Source organism: Rhincodon typus, chromosome 20, assembly GCF_021869965.1.
Source record: "Rhincodon typus isolate 14 chromosome 20, sRhiTyp1.1, whole genome shotgun sequence".
In the NCBI taxonomy this organism is placed as follows: Eukaryota; Metazoa; Chordata; class Chondrichthyes; order Orectolobiformes; family Rhincodontidae; genus Rhincodon; species Rhincodon typus.
Window position 1 is genome coordinate 24,569,730 of NC_063351.1, and position 19,564 is coordinate 24,589,293.

At 39.6% G+C, this 19,564-nt stretch overlaps 1 protein-coding gene across 1 annotated transcript in view; it reads right to left on the reverse strand.

Annotated features, from left to right (window-relative positions):
• LOC109919487 (dedicator of cytokinesis protein 1-like) overlaps nucleotides 1–16,908 on the reverse strand; it is a 344,368-nt gene extending 327,460 nt beyond the window's left edge. The window contains exons 1-2 of the mRNA XM_048609182.1: nucleotides 16,715–16,908; nucleotides 15,098–15,747 (exon numbers count right to left, since the gene is read on the reverse strand). Coding sequence (XP_048465139.1) covers nucleotides 15,098–15,140 — 43 coding nt within the window. The 5' untranslated portion in view covers nucleotides 15,141–15,747; nucleotides 16,715–16,908. The remainder of the gene's footprint in view (nucleotides 1–15,097; nucleotides 15,748–16,714) is intronic.
• Between the last annotated feature and the right edge of the window lie 2,656 nt (nucleotides 16,909–19,564).

Genomic DNA, 19,564 nt, shown 5'->3' on the forward strand with positions numbered 1-19,564 from the left:
GCCTCTTCGACCTGTTTGTTTCCTCTCCACCTATCCTCTCCTCTATCCCTCTTCTATCCGCCTCCCACTCTCTCCCTATTTATTTCAAAACCCCCTTCCCCTCCCCCTTTTCTGATGAAGGGTCTAGGCCCGAAACGTCAGCCTCTCTGCTCTTATGATGCTGCTTGGCCTGCTGTGTTCATCCAGCCCTGCACCTCGTTGTCTCGGATTCTCCAGCATCTGCAGTTCCTACTATCTCTGATTCAAAGTTTAGGTTGACAGGTGGCAAGCAACACTTACGCCACACAAGTGCCAGGAAATCACTATTCCCAACAAGAGAGAATCTTACCATTGTCCCTTGACATTCAATGGTACCACCACCACCACAAAAATCCCCATAATCAATATCTTGGATGTTTATCCAGAAAATGAACTGGGCTTGTCATATAAATACTGTGGCTGTAAGGGAAAGTCAGTGGCCAGAAATCCTGCAGCAAATAACTCATCCAACTTCGTAAAGCCTGTCCACCATCACTGGAAACAACCATCAAGGGTCACTGGACTTGAAATATAACTCCTTCTCTCAATAGATGCTGCCAGACCTACTGAGTTCCACCTTCACATTGTTTTTCTTCCTGTTCACCATGGACAAGGCTCAAGTAGAGGAATGTAATGGCATACTCACCACTTGCCTGGATGACTGCAGCTTCATCAATACTTGAGAAGCTTGACACCACCCGGGAAAAAGCAGCCTGCTTGTTTGGATACACATCCCCAAACAGTCACTACCTCCACCACCAACGCTCAGTAGTAGAAGCATGTACCATTCCTGATTTAAGTGACAGGGCCAGCACTTATTTCCCATCCCAATTTAACCTTAACAGGGCTGCTTCTTTGAACCACTGCCATCCATTTGTCCTACATTGACCCACAATGTTGCTACGAAAAGCACTTCAGAATTTTAGTCCAGAAACAGTGAAGAAATGGCAATAAATTTCCAAGTCGGGACGGCAAGTGTTTTGAAGGGGAACTTGCTGGTGGTGACAAACCATGTATCTGCCTTATTCTAGCAGATGGTAGTGGTTGTGGGTTTGGAAGGTGCTGGCTAAGGAGGCTTGCCTAACATCTGCAGTGCATCTTGTAATGTGCAGCAAGGTAAAGTATCATCAATATGGAGGACAGAGTGAGTGCTAAAGGACATGGTACCAAACAGTCTGCTTTGTTCTCAATGGCGTCAACTTTTGAGCGCTGTTAGACCTTCACTCACCTCGGCAAGAGGGAAGTATTTCATCACACTTCTGACTGCAGATGGTGGACAGGCTTTAGGCAATTAGATGGGCGAGATACTTTTGCTCGATTCCCAGCCTCTGATCTACTTGTCACCACAGTATTTTTACAGATAGTTCAGTTCAGTTTCTGGTCAATGGTAATACCACTGCAAGTCATGAGACGATTATTAGATTCTCTCTTGTTGGAAATAATCATTGGCCGATAAGTTGATACTTGTCAGCCCATGTCTGGATATTTATCACGTCTGGCCCTATTTAGATAGGCACTGAAGCAGTGCCTGAGTCGTCATGAATGCTGAATACTGTGCAAACATCAGTAAATATCCTCACTTCTGACATTACGATGGAAGTAAAGTCATAGATAAATAAGCTGAAGATAGTTGGTGGCTTGGATTCTGCCTTGATGAACTCCCAGAGAGATGTCCTGGAGCCAAGATGACTGACCTCCAACATTTTTGTAGTTGAAAAAAAAAATCATTTTTGTCAAAGTTAAAATGTTGTTAATATGAAGAAAGTGTTGGTAGAAATCTTGGACTATAATTGGAGAATGTTACTTACAAAAATCAATGTATTTTAAGACCTTACGAACTCAGCTATTATAATCCTTGAAAGGAGTGAGGGGTGCAGTTAAGAATAAATATTTGCTGGGAAATACTACTACTTAGACGCCAAACAGCAACACAACTGAATTAATGTTGCATTTGCCTTAAACTATGATTACTCAACATGGTATCAAATTTCACCCTTTCAATGGAAACATGTCTTCTGTACGACATGGAACCCTTCAACGCAGCAAAACCAATGTAGGTGTAGAAAAAAAACTAACAGCAGCACCAACAATTTTACCCTGACTCAACCCACCTGTATGCTATTTTAAGGTCGGCAAAGAAATGCAGCTCACCACCAAGGCAAGATCCATGACCAGAAAGCAAGTCACAATCGTAACTAAAAAAAAATGCAGCCTTTTACTCATGACCATCAGCGCTGTGGAATTCTGATTGCAAACAAGGAAAATGCTTCAAAATGGCAGGTATCAACAGGTTACTCAACAAATTCAATTGGAAACATTTTTGTTCATATCTAGATTATTGCAGATGTTAGCGTCTCATTGGCTCCACCCTAAAAAATGGTGTGTAACCTATCTATCTTTGCATATTGGTTTATAACTGGACAAGTTTATTTTCCTGAGTGACACAATTCTCAGCATTTACAGAGAAGGTAGAACGTTTCATCATAAAACAGGATTTATGTTGAGTTTCATGAAAGTAGCTGAAGTGGTAGCATTATACAGTATAACAAGAAATAGATCTTAGTGACTATTGGAAGCACAGAACATCAATAAATTATACTCAGGTATGAACGAAAAAGTCAGAGATTTTCTATTGCACAATACATAGCCCAATAATTCTGAAAGTAGGAAGTGAACAACCTCGGCATTTGAACTTCTGCGAAAAGTTAAAGAACTCCAAGTGACAGCAAAAAAATTTAAGTAGGAAGATCACTTCTAATGACTTTATTATTGGACTGATAGCTACTTATTGGCTAATGGGGTGCTTTTTTTTTAAGGCTTAAGTGCAGTCCAACACCATCTGGTTCAATTTACCATTCTAATACACCAGTATCATACAGCATGGAAACAGACTCTTCAATCCAACTAGTCCATGCCGAACACGATCACAAACTAAACTAGTCCCACCTGCACTCATTTGGCCCATGTCCCTCCAAACCTTTAATTCATATATTTATCCAAGTGTTTTTTAAACATTATAATTGCGTCCACATCGACCACATCCTCAGAAAATTCAGTCCACATGCAAACCAGTGCGTAAAAAATTTGCCCCTCATGTCTTTTTTAAATCTCTCTCCTCTCGTCTTAAAAATGTGCCCCCTAGACTTGAAATCCTCCATCCTCAGGAGACAACTACCATTAACCCTATCTATACCCCTCATGATTTTATAAACTTCTATAAGGTCACCTCTCAACCTCCTAAGCTCCAGTGAAAAAAGTTCTAGCCTATCCAGCCTTTCTTTACAACACAAACCTTCCACAGCCGGCAACATCCTGGCAAATATCTTCTCAACTCTAAACTTAAAATATCAAACGGGAAGCCACAATTTTTGATGTTCACTGACAACTGCATTATCCAATTCTATTCACTGCTGCATAGATAGTGAAGCATGCAAGAACATGTCGACAACATTTGGACTTAGGCTGCTAAGTGGCAAGTAACATTCACGTTACACAATGATTACCTTCAAAACAATAGAGTCTAACCAACTCAATTACCATCATTGAATTTCCTACCATCAATACTCTGAGAAGAAAACAGTAATGGAATGAGTCATGTGGAATGAGTCATGTAAATAATTTGTTTGCAAGAACAGTTGGAGAATTGGTATTCAGTGGCAAGTATCAAAGTCTTTCCACATTTTACAAAATACTATTCAGGAATGTGATGGAATGTGTCTCACTTGCTTGGATGAGCACAGTTCCAACAATCAAGTTCACCACCATGGACAAAGCAATGTACTTGATCAGCATTCCATTCACCAAATAAATTATTCACTCCCTCCTGTACAGATGCACCAATTCTGCAATGTATGTACTGGCCAAAAAATGCATTGCAGCCACCTATCAAGGCTCCTTGGACCTTCCAAATACTTGACCTCCTACACCAAGAAAACAAGGACAGTAAATGCAGGAATTTCCATCACTCGAGAGTTATCCTCCAAGTTACACACTATCCAGACTTGGAACTTTATAACTTCAAAACCCTGAACCCCCTATCTAACAATACCATGGGTGAACTGCAAGAAGGTAGCTAACCTGTCACCACCTTCTCAAGGGCAATTAAGAATGGGAAGTAAATGCTAATCCTGTAAAACATCCAGATCCCATTTGAAAAGAAAATTACCGACTTATCTCAAGACTGTTATTCAAAAAGTCATTCAAAAGTGTTTTATGCAGCACAGGAAAGCATGCCTTAAAACATTTCCGAATGATTTAACGGCCTGTGAGAATGCTGCTGTACAGAATAGATGTAAAACATGTGCTTTATAAAGCACAAGTTTAAAACAAAAATATGATACACAATATAGGATAGCAGACATAAGTAATACCACTAGCTCTAGCTGAGTGCAATCTGGGTGACAAATTAATCTTAAATGTTAAGAGTACAAACAGAATCAATTCTCCTTCAATACTTAAAGTAGTTCAATAGATAGTCTCACAGTTTTCGATCATATTCCACACTGAGAATGAGTCATACCATACCTTGTGCAAAGGCAAAATTGAGAGAGTTTGTCTACCAGAAATGTTCACAGACCTTTCAGGATCAGCACACAGACATACAAAGACTCAGTTTTCAAATGGGTAATAGCATTTTTACATTAATGCATAGCTGTAGCCACCTCTAGACATGCAAGAGCAATACTACTACTTCTGAAGGGTTCTGACCCACAACATCAACTTTCCTGCTCCTCTGATGCTGCCTGGCCTGCTGTGTTCCTCCAACTTCACACTGTTATATCTACTACATCAACAATGTTGTGCAGTTCCACAAGAAGGGAAGAATGCTCCCTTCTCAATGATCAAGAATGCACATATTTTCAATCATTACTGCTCTTTGCTATCAAAATAAGTAGTCTTCAAGTATCTGCCACCAAAACTTAATACAATTTAAGGATTTTCTTTCCTCCCAGGTATAATTGTAAACTTCACCAAACCTTAAAATTCACGTGTTCTGTTAGTTTTAAAATACTTATGGGAAAGAATAGAACTGATCAAAAAGTTAAAGCTCGAAATTGGAGTAAGGCCAGTTTTGACGATATTAGACAGGAACTTTCAAAAGTTGATGGGGGAGGCTATTTGCATATAAAAAAGGATGTTTGGAAAGTGAAAGGCCTTTAAAAATGAGATAACGAGTTCAGAGACAGTATGTTCTGGTTAGTACGAAGGGCAAGGCTGGCAGGTGTAGGGCATGCTGGATGACTAGAGAAATTAACGCTCTGGTCAAGGAGAAAAAAAAAAGGAGGCATATGTCAGGTATAGACAGCTGGGATTGAGTGAATTCCTACAGGAATATAAGGGCAGCATGAGCCTACTTAAGAGGGAAATCAGGAGAGCAAAAAGAAGATAATGAGATAGCTTTGGCAAATAGGCTTAAGGAGAATCCAAAGCGCTTCTCCAAGTACATTAAGGGCAAAAGAGAGTAATTAGGGAAAGAATAGGGCCCCTTAACGTTCAACATGGCCAAGTAAGTGCGGAACCACAGGGGTCAGCTGAAATATTAAACAAATATTTTATGTCATTATTTACTGAGGAGAAGGACATGGAATCTAGGGAACTTGGGAAAACAAACAGCAATGTTTTGAAAAGTGACAGAAGAGGTGGTGCTGAAAGTCTTAAAACGCACAAAGGTACATAAATCCCCAGGGCCTGATCAAGTGTACCCCAGAGCTTTGTCAGAAGGGAAGAGATTTCTGGGGCCCCTGGCTGTCGATGATGCAAATATCGCAGCAAAGGTAAGGTACCAGAAGACAGGAAGTTGGCTAATGTTGGACCATTATTTAAGAAAGGTTGTAAGGAAAAGCCAGGGAACAACAGATCATTGAGTCTTACGTCAGTGGTGGCTAAGTTATTGGAGGGGATTCTGAGAGACAGGTTTACATGCATTTTGAAAGTCAAGGGCTGATTAGGGATAGTCAACATGGCTTTGTGTGGGGTAAGCGTGTCACACTAGCTTGAATGAGTTTTTCGAAGAGGCAAAAAAGAAAATTGATGATGGCAGAGCGACAGATGTTGTCTAAATGGAACTGAATACTCAATTGGCTTGAAGGTAGGAGACAGGGCAATGTGAAAGGGTTGCTTTTTGGACTGGAGGCACATAACCAGCAGTGTGCCACAAGGATAGGTGCTGGGTCCACTGCTTTTCGTCATTTATATAAATGACTTGAATGTGAATATAGGAGGCACGGCTAGCAGGTTTGCAGATGTCACCAAAATAGGTGGTGTGATGGAAGGTGAAGATTATTCTCAGAGTACAACTAGACCTTGATCAAATGGGTCAATGGGCCAAGGAGGGAAGATGGAATTTAGTTTAGATAAATTTAGAAAAACGTGAGCTGTTGCATTTTGGCAAGGCAAACCAGGGCAGGAGTTGTACAGTTAATGGTAGGGCCCTGGGCAGAGTTTCTGAACAAAGAGAGCTAGAGATTCAGGTGTCAAGTTCCTTTAAAGTGGAGTCAGATAGACAGGATGGTGAAGAAGGCAATTTATGAGCAATGGAAACTCTTCAAGTCAGAAATACGTTGGATGCAAAACAAGCATATTTCAATCATGAAAATCAAGCATACAAATCTAGGAAGACTTTGGGGATAAAAGAAATAGAGGTTAAATAAAATGGAAAAAATGAGGTAGGTTTATGACAAATGTCAGGTGCAGAATACTGAATGTGCAGGCAGAAACTATAAAATGGATATAAAGACAAAGATTAAGTATGAGAAAAAGCTCAGGAGGTAACAAAAAGGAACCCAAAATTTATTTAACATAAAAAGTAAAAGGACAGTTAAGGAATGGTCTCAATTATAGGCAAAAAGGAAATTTTCCAAGAGGCACAGGACATAATAGAAGCACAGACAGTGCACTCTGCACCTGTCTTCACAAAGAGGATGAAGTTGATGTTGCAGTATTGTAGGGAGTAAGTAAAAATATTGGATAAGACAAAAATAGATGGATACAGTAGTACTAGATTGCATGAAGACATAGGTGGACTGGTGAAATGAGTAAACACATGGCAGCTCCAACATAAAGTGGAAAAATGTGAAGTGAGAAGCATTATGGAAAAGCAGTAATTTAAACAATATTTTAAGAGGGACACAAGAGCACTAGCATCTGGAGTGCATAGTAATAAATTTTTGAAGGTAGCAGAACAAGTTGAATAAGGAGTTAAGAAAACAATGGGATTTTTGGCTAAAAAAGTGGGTATTGGAAAAAGAAAGTAACCACATTAATATTTACAAAAATCACTGGTTATGCCTAATCTGGAGCACTGTATACAATTCTAGGCATCACACTTCAAGACAGGGTAGAGAGGAAATTTACAGGATGATACCAAGGATAAGAGACTGCAGTTTGTAGACAGATTGAGAAAAGGGAATTGTTCTTCTTCCACGTGAGAAGGTCAGGAGACAACCCACTGAACCATGACTGTCAAATTATACTAAATATTTCAGAGATTCATTTTTTAAAACTTGCATATAACAGAATTTGGGCAAATTTGGCAACGTATAAACAATGGACATCTGTATCATTGATGATCTATATCAATGAAGACTGAGGTACCCTTCCTTTTATCAAAAAGGACTGAAGACAAAATTTTTCCTACCCTATTGTGAAAGTTTGTTCAATTGTAGCACTCTCTCCACAACTGATGTTACAGCTTCAAACTCAACTCCAGGACCAGAGTATATAATGGAGATGGACATCAGCACTGTACTGAAGATTTGTAGTCGACAGTGTCTTTCAGATTATAAATTTCCTGTTCAGCTGTTTCAAGTGAAATGTCACAATTTGACGAAAACAGGAATTGTAGCCAATGTCTAACTTTTCACCAACACTAAACTGGTCACTTATCATTTGCCGTGTACAAATTTGCATTCACAATTTATAACAATACAACACAGGTTAACCGTCAAAATGCATATTCTCTGATATGCCCAAATAACATGGCACAAACTAAACAAGATGAATGCCTTTTTTCTCTCCTGCCTGCGACGAATTCCATATTGGAGAAATATTATTTCTCAAGACTGCATCACAGTTAGCCTGCATTATTTGAAGATTAATACCGTTTCTTCTGGATTCTCAGAATCAATTCCAGCACTGTGCTAAACAGCCTAATATATAAAAAGTAAGCATGCAAGGGAATTTGTAATATTGTTTCCAGTGAATAACTAAATAACAATCTACAGAAAATGTGTTTTGTTCCATATTTAGTGCAAGTGTAATCTTTGGCTACCACAGTTAATGTCAAATTTGGGAAGAAATAAAGATATTTTTCTGGAGTTTTTTTGGGGAAAAAAGACAGTCTAACTCTAAAACAACTACTCAAAGTTTAATTCATCAAAATCTAAACGTAATGTGCAGCAAAATGTAAACAAACACCTGATACAACAAGTGTCAACTTCACTTCAACTGAAAATATTTTGTGCTTCCTGTAACTGCAACTTATCAACAAATATGTAATGCACAATGTCAAAAATGTAGTTAAGTTATTTCAATATTTATAAATAAATTTAAAATGTATCAGATAGAACGTCAATGCACAAAATAGCCATCAGTAATACCTTGAATAAACGTTTCACATGTTGCCAGCTGGTATCTTGAAGTGCACGCAGCTTTTCATTGGCTGAAATATGCCTCTACAAATTATGTATTCAGCAATTATCCATGCATTTAAACTTCTGTCCTAAGCCAAATAACAAAAATTTAAGCTAAAGGTCAAGTTAGTTAAATTTTATTTATAACTGAAAAACCAGGAGGTACAGATTCAAGGTAAGGGACGGTTTACAGAGGACATTTTGAAAACTTGTTTTTCCACCCAGAGGGAATTTGGGACTCACTGCCTGAAAGGGTGTTAGAAGCCAAAACCCTCATAACATTTAAGTAGTATCTAGAGGTGTACTTGTGATACACAGGCAGACAATGCCATAGGGTAAGTGTTTACGCAAGGCAGAATGAAAATGACAAATGCAAAATCTGGTTCAAACACAGGAGCTGAAAACAAGAATCAATCAGATAAAGGATGACTACAATTCAAACTGCAATTAAGCATTTGAAAAATAGAAGGTTCAAAAATGTTCATTTGGTAAACGTGCATGAATAACCAGTCAGAAGCAATGAGCAATTTTAAAATTTGTGCCTTTGACAAAACGCAATCATGAAGAAAAATCCCCATGTTATATCCAGACTAACCCAACCTTGAGACACATCCAGGTTCTTATAACAAATCCAGGGAAGTGAATCAGTTCTATGAATTTCCTGTAGTTACCAGGCTTAGGCCATCAGAAGACATCATTCCAATCTCAGAGGTGATTTACCATCATATGCCATCTTGAAGTAAGATCTCACGTTAACTTATTAATAAATGAACAAGATGAAGCTATAGTTACTTACATTGATCATCCCTCCAACTAAGTAAGTGAACAATGAGCCTATATTTTCCAAATATCAGTTTTTTAAATATCATGCAGTTTCATGAATGCTTTTACGACTATGGGAACCTAATTAAACATACAACATCTTGAAAATTAAAAATGGTTCTATGCCCTTATCGTGAGTTTCCAAACACTACCGATGACCCCACTACTCCTGTCCACTTCTATTCCTTTTGACCTCTCCCACTCTGATTATACTCTTTTCCAAACTCTTCCATCAGGCAAAAGATATGATTTGAAAACACAGACCAACAAATTCAAGAACAGCTTCTTTCCAGCTGTTATCAGACTTATGAAGGGACCTCTCATATTACAGCTGATTTTTTTGCACCTCCTCTGTAGCTGTAACACTATATTCCTCATTCTGTTCTATTACCCTGATGTAATCATGTAAGGTATGATTTTCCTGGATACCATACAGAACAATACTTTTGACTGTATCTTGGTACATGTGACAATAATAACCCAAATCAAAAAAAATCTCACTTGGCTCCAACCCTCAGATCACTTCCAAAATGCCCTTCTTTCTTCCCACCCACCCAAGTACCATGAGAAGTTAAAAGTTTCAGATATCTGTCCCTTCCACGTTCAGCCTCCCCTGCAAACAACTTCTCATGCTCAGCAATTTTAACCTCCATCATCATGCTCTCTCCCCAAGCAGTTCCTTTTAAAGCCACCTAAATCTCTGCCACAATGGAAACTCTTCAACCCACATTCTCAAACACTTCCTTGATCTCCAAATAACACACAGTTTGTCTATTTCCACGAAGACTTTAAGTGACTAAGATAAAGCCATCTCTGATCAACTCGGATCCTTGTGTAATTCCACCTGCATTCCCCTTCCAACCCTAAGTCCTTTGGTGTCCACACCTGCAAAAAGACTTCCCCTCAATTCATTTACAACTGCACTCTCAAAATTCCATCTGTCCAGCCTTTGACCCTTCAATCAGCACAACTCCACTGAATCCATGATGCCACAAACGCAACTAAAACTATGAAACTCTCAATTTGATCTATTTTTTAGCCTATTTTTCTGATCAACCTGTTCAGGGATGTCATTACACACCTCTGAAGCAAGTGGGCCTTGACCTGGGCCTCCCAGTCCAGGGGTAGAGACACTAGCTTCGCACTACAAGGGGTCACTTTGGTTATTGCTCCAATATAGGCCTCAACTCCATTCCCTTAAGATGTGAATGTGAACTGACATGGCACAAAACTGATTTAATAATTCACTGCTAGATTTGGCTGGAACATACGAGATAGTATTGGGTCCAGCTTCTCCAGCTAAAACTGCTTACTTCAAAAGCATTTTGAATGCAAGTATAACCTCCTGGCTTCAGGATTTGTGGTTATAAATCCCTCTAACTTACCTCCAACAATTAGCATTAAGATCTTCTGAACCTATTTATCATGAAAGATTGAGAACATCCAACCAGCTACCTCTGCAACTTTCCTCCCTTCCATTGCCTTCCTGGGTCTTCAAATTCCCTTTATTTTCAAAAATCCTTATACATTTTGCTGCTGCTCAAATCTGTGCCCACTATTCTCATAGCTCCCTGCTGAAATCCTCTAACCAAGTCTTCACCCCTGCCAAGTGTGCCAAAAAAAAAAAAGACTGGTCATAAATGGCATTCAACATGACTGATAAAGTAACCTACCCTTTGACTCAAAACATTAACTGCTTCTCTTTCCACAGACGCTGTCAGACCTTCTATGTTTCTCTAGCATTGGGTGTTTGCTGCAGATTTTCGGCATTAGTAGGATATGTAGCATTTTCCAACTCCCCATTATCTTTTTTGTCGTGAGCAGCCTTCGACAGTTATCCAAACTATCCTCGTCCAATATCTCTCCATCATCTAACACCATGGCTGGTTCCATTCCCAGCTATCAAATTCTGGAATCAAAGAATCTATCCTTGTACACCTTACTATTTCTCATATATCTGTCCCTTTGATCAGAAAACACCAGCAATTACATATGTGTTACAACTCACTGGGGTAGTACTTTGGAAATCAAGCCCTGCCATTCCGAAAGTTGTCACTAATATTAGAGGGTGTATAACGTATGTAAAATTTCCCCCAATTTACCACAGAGCAGATTTCTGTACTAAGCAAGACAAATGATGTAATACAATTAACTTGACTCTAGCTACAAGTAAACAGTTATAAACTATCAGCATAATTCCAATTAAAACGCTAACACACACACACACACACACACACACACACACACACACAGGATGGGTTCATGGACAGAGTAAGGAGGAAAACAAAGTCATCTTTGTCCCAGGTACTGTTGTTAAGATGATTCTTGATTTTCCTGCTTGCTATCAATATGCTCCAGTCTTCTTTCTCTGATTGCTTTCACTGGTTGCCTTGTGTTCTCAGCCACTCAAAAAGTCTGACTTATCAGTTAAATATCACACCTTACAACAATTGTTGCAGGCATGATAAATTGGTTTTCTTCAAATCTACAGTGAGTTTTGACTGCAGAAAACAGACCACTCCCAAGTTGGGGACAAGCTGAACATTTCACTCTTGCCCTCTCTCTCCCTGTAACTTGTTCCCAGCTCCAAGCTGTTCAGTTATCCACAAATCAATCTCAGTTGTTGGCAGGCAAAAAGTCTCCATCATTAATAATTGCCATTAGTCAGTCGATCAATACTGATAAGTAAGTGTCCAAAAAGTTCACAAAAACGAGAAGTTGTTCCCATTTTGGAATCAAGAACAGTACGTTATTTTAATGGAGAAAACGTGCAGAAAGCTGCAAACCAATGCGACTTGAAGATTTTTTTTAATGAAAGCGAGTACATTGATGCAACAAGTACTCAGAAGGCTAATGGAATGTTGGCCCTTATTTCAAGGAGGATTGGAGTACAAGAGGAGGGCAGTTTTTTTTAATTAATATCATTTCATTGGAAGCAGTTCAAAGAAGGGTCACTAGGATGATCCCAGCATGGAGGGAGTGTCTTATGAGCAAAGGTTAAGCAGGTTGGGGCTCTACTCATTGAAGTTTAGAAGAATGAGCGGTGATCTCATTTCAACATATAGAATTCAGCAGGACTCTTTTTTTTTAAATGGACGTTTCCCCCCATGGAAGAGTCTCAGACCAGAAGGCAGAAGGGGCACAAATTTAAGACTGAGGTGACCACAAATTTCTTCTCTCAATCTTTGCAACTCCTTAACACATAGTTGTGGGAGCAGAGTCCTTATGTATATTTAAGGCTGAGATAGATAGTAGGGAAATCAATGGCACAGGAAAATGTAGGAAAGTTGGATTAGCCATGAATGGCAAAACAGGGTCGAGGGCCCAAACAGCCTACTCCTGTTCCAATTTCTTATAGGTCTAACCGACTTCTTTTTGCCAGCAAAATTTGCATCAGTACACTCACTCAGCTCCAAATCGTCTGTAACTCTACAGTTACTGCTTGTACAAAAAGTTGTTTGCAATGATGCCTGGCATGGGTGTCAGGTTATTTGCTTTCCAAAATTATATCCACTCTTTCACAATACTGGCTTTTAAAACAGTTCTCTCATTTGTCCATGGTTTTAAAAAAAAAAAATCACAAAATAAAAAGACACAGTCCTTACACATGCTAATGATACCCAGATCTATCTCTCGATCTCTCAACTGTTAATAAATCGGACTGCTTGCTTGTCTAACTTCTAGTAGCAGATAAGCAAAAAGATCCTAAGTGCAAAGCCATTTTCTTCATCATAAACTTCATTCTCCAGCTGCTAATTACAGTAAAGATAATGAAAGTATGGCAGGGTTAGTGTCTACAAACTTGAGCTGCAAAAGCAGTAAAAGGTCAGCATTAAAATCACTGTATATTAATGCACTTACAAATCTCAACAAAACAGTTATGTTGTCAGCTCAAAAGAGAAATAGAGATTTTCTTTTGATAGCCATAGAAGACGTTGCTACAAGATGAGAAAGGCTTGAATCTGAATATTCAAAGATATGTTCAAGGGTCAAAAAGACAAAGCTAGGAAAAGATGATGGGGTTGCTCTATTAATTAAGATTACTAGCAGCCAGCTACATGAAAAAGCTTATCCTTATGTCCGCACTCCTCCTTTTGCCAATTATTTAAATATATGTGCTCTGTCTCTTGATCCTTTCCCCAAGTGAAATTTAGCACACTCTCAATCTATTCTGCCACCTTCAGTGATTTATGCACGCTCTTTAGAAGTTGCAATCTTCATTTTTTTAAAATTGTCGAGACTAGCTTTTATTTATTACAGGTTTTTTTAAAAAATTGAATTCAAATTTCATAATCTGCCATGATGGGATTCCAGCCCGTGAACCTCAGGACACCAGCCGAGAGCTCTGGGTTACCAGTCATTATTTCGCTAATTCATGATTTAAAAAGTTTGCAACATTGCAGTAATGGAAACTTAGTACAGGATTCTGGGCAGTAATTGTGCTTTAAAAGATATCCTTAAAACTGTTCCTCCCCTAACTGCAAGTTAAAGCTGAACTAGTAACACTGAGATATGTTATACGTACATACTGTACTTTTCAATATGCATTAGAAGACTGAAGCCAAACTAAGGACAAAAACTATGAAGTAGATTGAAGGAATAAAAAGGCAGTTCAAAATACAGTACATTTTAACAAAGGACTAAAATAATGCTTAAAATGAATAAAACACAGATTATAGGTGTGGCTAATCAAAACCCAATTAGTAATAAAAAGGCTTTTAGTTTTGAGGTAATGAACCACATTTGCAGGAAAGTCTTCATTTATGAACTGACATAAATTGATAGGGATCTTTTCCAAAAGTTGGTGGGGCCATGCTCAAAGCAGTATGTGCAACATGTTAAGTGATACGATTATAATGTGTCTATTCTCAGTACACAAAACCACTGAGGTTAGGCATGTGCACGGAAAAATGCTTATTTTACAAACATTGCAATATGTTTTTAAAACATTAGTGGTAACCCCCTAGTGATAAGTGGGTGCTGCAGCATGTTATGACACATGTTGCAAGTTAATCACACCTCTTACAAACAATTTGAAAGGCTTACAGTTCAGATTACCAATACCTTTACTAATAAAGTGAAGATTTAATAAACAGCAATTCCAATAAGAGTCGCAGCCAAGTACAGTGGATGCACTTAGCCATTATACCCAAGGTTCGACGAAGTGGGAGTAACTACAGCTAACTTTGCGACATTTTAAGATATTCGCAGATTTACAGTTCAACATTTTAACAAAAGTATTTCAAATTAGTGAGGCTACAGTTTAGGAGTGAATTCATGGCCTTCGGTTGAAAAACATCCCAAAACTAAACGCACTGGGCACGGCCTTAGAACTAGGCGCGCCCCAAACCCCAATCTGTTTCATTTGACGAGAGTAGAGAGAGGAAAAAGATTTCCAGGAACAATTCATCCTAAGGATTTACTATATCGTAAAAGAAATAGTCATTCGAAAGATTAAAGCATTTCCTGAACTGGGCTGTGGTCAGAAAGGAGGTAGATAAAGAGCCCCGTGTGTTGGGATAAGCGGAATGAAGAGGAAAAAGAAACTGCAAAAAAAATAGCATTAGTTTTAGCTGCAAGATCTTCTATTCAGGACTGGCTGGAAACAGTCACTCACTGTCACTCACCCACTCCATATTTCTCCTTTTTGCTGGGAATCCAGCGCGTCATGGTTGCATTTAAACTTCCTTGAACTTGTGAGTGTTTTTTTTCCACCAGTTTTTCCTCATTTCTCCTGGAAACTCCAGGCCGCCATTTTCCGCAGGAGGAGAGAGAAAGTTCCAGTCATGTGTCTCGAGCGTCACCGATCATCAAACTCCCAACGGTCACAGAGTTTCCCAAAGAAAACTTCCCAGTCAGTCACCGCCTCGCTGTCCGAGCTTCTGACGGTATGTTCCCCTGCCCAAAGCCTTGTTACAGAGTTACTTAGTTAGCACACTTTATTTTTCTTCCAAGACACACCAGCTTCCAGTGGAGCGCTGCCCACACACCAGGGATTGTTCGGGAGTGGGAGAGGGTTATGCAATCGTCGTTGGCTTTTGCAATACGTTTTGCCTTTTGTTCGGGAACTTTGCACTGCGCCTTTGACAATCTCACTTGCCTTTTCTTGTTAATCATCTCGAATCGTCTGCGCGGCCACAGGCTATTCGGCCCAACCAATCCATGCTTCACTCCAGCCCCTTCCTTCCACCTTTCCTCATTTAATTCTTATCCGTACAACAACAAAGTACTCAGAATCCTGAAATTATAATGGGAAGTACCCAGCAGTTTGGCAGATCTGTAGAAAGAGAAACGTAAAGTAACATTTCAGGTCTCTGCGACCTTTCATTAAACGGACTTTGAAACGCTGTGTTTTTCACTGCCGCTTCCAGATCAGCTGAGCACTTTCTGTTTGATTCAATCCAGCGCCCATTTATTTTCTTTTAATATACTTAACCACCTTCCCTGAAATATGCCTACGGTATATATTCTGAAGAAGGGTCCCGACCCGAAACGTCAGCTTTCCTGCTCCTCTGGTGCTGTCTGGCCTGCTGTGTTCCTCCAGCTCGACACCTTGTTATCCTACAGTATATTATTTGCTTTACACACTCCATGTTCCACATTCTCACGTCTAGGTAAACAAGTTTCTTTCAAATTGCCTTTCTTTTGGTCACTGTCACATGCATAACCTCGAGCTCTTCCTCAAAAGTAAAAGTTTTCTGTCTACAAACCTTTTGAGAGTCATAGAGCTGTACAGCATGGAAACAGACTCTCCGGTCCAACTCGTCCAGGCTGACCAAATATCCTAAATAAATCTAGCCCCGTTTAGCCCATAGCCCTCTAAACTCTTCCTATTCAATATGCCTTTTAAATGTTGTAACTGTACCAGCCTCCACCGTTTCCTCTAGCAGCTGATTCAATACAGGCACCACTGTCTGTGTGAAAAAAATTGTCCCTTAGATGCCTTTTAAATCTTTCCCCTATTCATCTTAAACTTATGTCTCCAAGTTTTGGACTCATTCACCCTATCCACGCCCCTGACGATTTTGTAAACCTCTATAAGGTCACTTCTGAGCCTCCAGACCTGTTTATTAGGTCATGCTTCAGCCTTTTCCTTTCAAGAGAAAATAAACTTTCTGATAATCCCATTATCATCAAACAAAATAACCCTTGACAATGGTAGTCTTTTTTTTCAAATGGCCCAAAGCTAATGGCAAACTAAACCAAAAAAACTAAGAAAACTTATGAACATAAACAATACTTACTATTTACACCTGTCCACAATGCCCTCCAATACCTTGGGTGCATACCAGAGAAAGCCTGTAGACAGACTCTCCACAGCCACCTGGGTACAGACAAGCCTGAAAGAAATAGGCAGGCAACTAATGCAACTGCTCCCAAAGGAGTGCCTATTTTATATAAAACCAAGAACTGTGAAAGTTGGAAAACCGAAAATCAAAAAAAAAACAAAAAAAAAATCACTGGAGAAACTCAGGAGTGAAGAAAAAGCAGTGTCAAAATTTCAGATCCAGTGGGCCAAATAGCCTATTCTTGTGTGTGTGTTTCTTATGTTCTTAGGAGATGAACTACTTGGGTAGACATCCGTCAACATGGTCTATTGTATCCGCTGCTCCAGATGTGGCCTCCTCTACATCAGTGAGACCAATCGGAGGTTTGGAGACCATTTTGTAGAGCATCTGCCCTCTGTACATGACAAACGACAACACCTTCTGGTAGCCAACGATTTTAACTCCCACTCCCTGGTGACATGTCCAACTGGGCCCCCTCCAGTGTCATAGTGACGCCACCTGCAAACTGGAGGAGCAGCACCTCATTTTCCGCCTCAGGAGCATATAGCTCAATAGCCTAAATGTGGAATTCACCAGTTTTAAAATCTCCTCATCCCATGTCCAACCCTCCCCGACTCCTTGATCTGACACCACCCATCAATTTTCTCTCCCAACTATCTGCCCCTCCCACCTCACTGACCAATCCCCACCACTCCCTACCTGCATTCACCTATCACCATCCCACTTATCTTCCCCAGCCCCACCTCTCCTCTCTATTTATTTCTGAGCTCCCTTCCTCCTCCCTATTTCTGAAGAAGGGTCCTGACCCAAAACATCAACTTTCCTGTTCATCCGATGCTGCCTGGCATGCTGTGTTCCTCCAGTTCCACACTGTTATATCTTAAACTAAAGTAATATTTGTGAATTTTGATAATTGTGAGCATTTTAGTTGTGCAGAGTGACCTAAGTGTGAATTTGGCATTGGCAGTTGCAAGTTTGTGTGGATTTATCAAATATATTTTAGTAAGATAGCTACGTAAAATAAATTACTAAAGTGTGCTCACAAATGAATTGCTGTCTTTCTTGGTCCCAATGAGTCAGATTTTACATGTGATTTGTATCAAATGCATTTAAGATAATTGCAAAAAACTCTACGCTTTCTTCAAATGATGTTTTAATGCCTGGATCATTCTGGCATGGCATTGAATTAGAATCCTAAAAGGCTCAACAAATGGAAGCTATCCTAGAGAAGAAGAAATGGGTGATCAACAGCAATGTACTGACAATGAAGGTAAGCATCCAAGACATTGACCAAGAGTGTCAGTCAAGAGAGAATGACACACCAAAGTGTCATGGAGCATGAATAGCCAGAGTGACTCTTATTGAAACTTTCCATGGTGAATGAGCTGCTTTTGGACTTCTTTTAATTGTTTAACTGATTTATTGGTAATATGGCAAGTAGTCCCCACGTAATGCAAAGGACAAGTGAATGTTATTATTTTGCAGTTCTTGACATTTTCTGCACTGAATAAATATCTAGTTATCCTTCTGAGTGTATGCATGGTAATTTTGAGTGAAACCACTTTAAAGTATCTGCATATTACATGTCAGGAAAAAAGCAGCAGTGAAATCGTGTACTAACCTTGTATGGTGCTACAAATATGTAGCTGTTAATTAAAGCTGCCAACAGAATGTCAAATCCGAGTCTTAGTTAGTGAAGTCTACCATGATAGTTCAGCAGGTTGAGAGGAATCCTGAGGAATCTCTATTTGAACCTCATATCATTGGTAACCCTTCAATATTGCTGAGTGGGCATAGACTGAAAAGTCTATGCTTGAGCAGCCTGGAGAATGGCATATAAACTGTCAAAAAGACCATTTGTGCAGCTTTCCTTATCATACTACGGTCATCTGAGGGACAGAACATGTGAATTGCACATTGCCATTCATATTGGGAGATGTATAATGTGCTCCCTTGAAAAACTGATGGACACAATTAAGAATTCCCTCCTGAGATGTGTGGGACTGTCACTGATTCCACTCTCACTCAAGGTGGAGTTTGATATGTGGATGCCAGTCCCTGACTTAAACCTTGCACACCGTATGATGTCTCTGTGCTGTCCACAGTAAATTGTGAATCCTTGGCTGCAATCCAGAACTTCATGCTGCTAAGATTTGTGATGGCTGAAACAATCTGCAGTCAAGAAGTTGGTTGCTCATCAGAGATATGTAGCCTGATTAGAGATGAAAAAACTGCTTTCATCCTTGATGTGTTTGAAGTGGCTAATTATCTCTCACGTAAATGCTATTTGACCAGGTCTAACAGTCAAAATGATACCATAGCAGACATTTTAAGAGTGCAAGTGAGAATATATTTACAAACGTGCAACATTATCTACAATAATGTGTCACCCGAGCCACCTATGTGGCCTCAAAATATTTTTTTTCCTCTCCCTCCCACTTAATCTCAGTGCAGTCCCAGATTTTCTCCATTATAGGAGTAGAAGTCTGATCTTCAGTAACCTCCACTGGTCTTGGACCTTTCAGCTTAATTATGACAAACATTTCTTACAATAAGACAAAGAAAGGAATTGAGGAAAATGTGTGGATGGAGCAGTGAATGGTGATGCGGGAGAGATGGTGAGGTATCCTCAGTGATTAAATAGGAAGTGCCAAGATTGGACGGGTCAGTAGATTGGGAGGATGAGACAGGTGAGAGCCATTGAATGGATAAAATGCATACAATAGTGACAGTTGCAGTCCATGTGCTGTGGTGCGATCCATGACAGAATTAGAATGAATGGCAGCCTTGTGAGTGTGAGGTAAC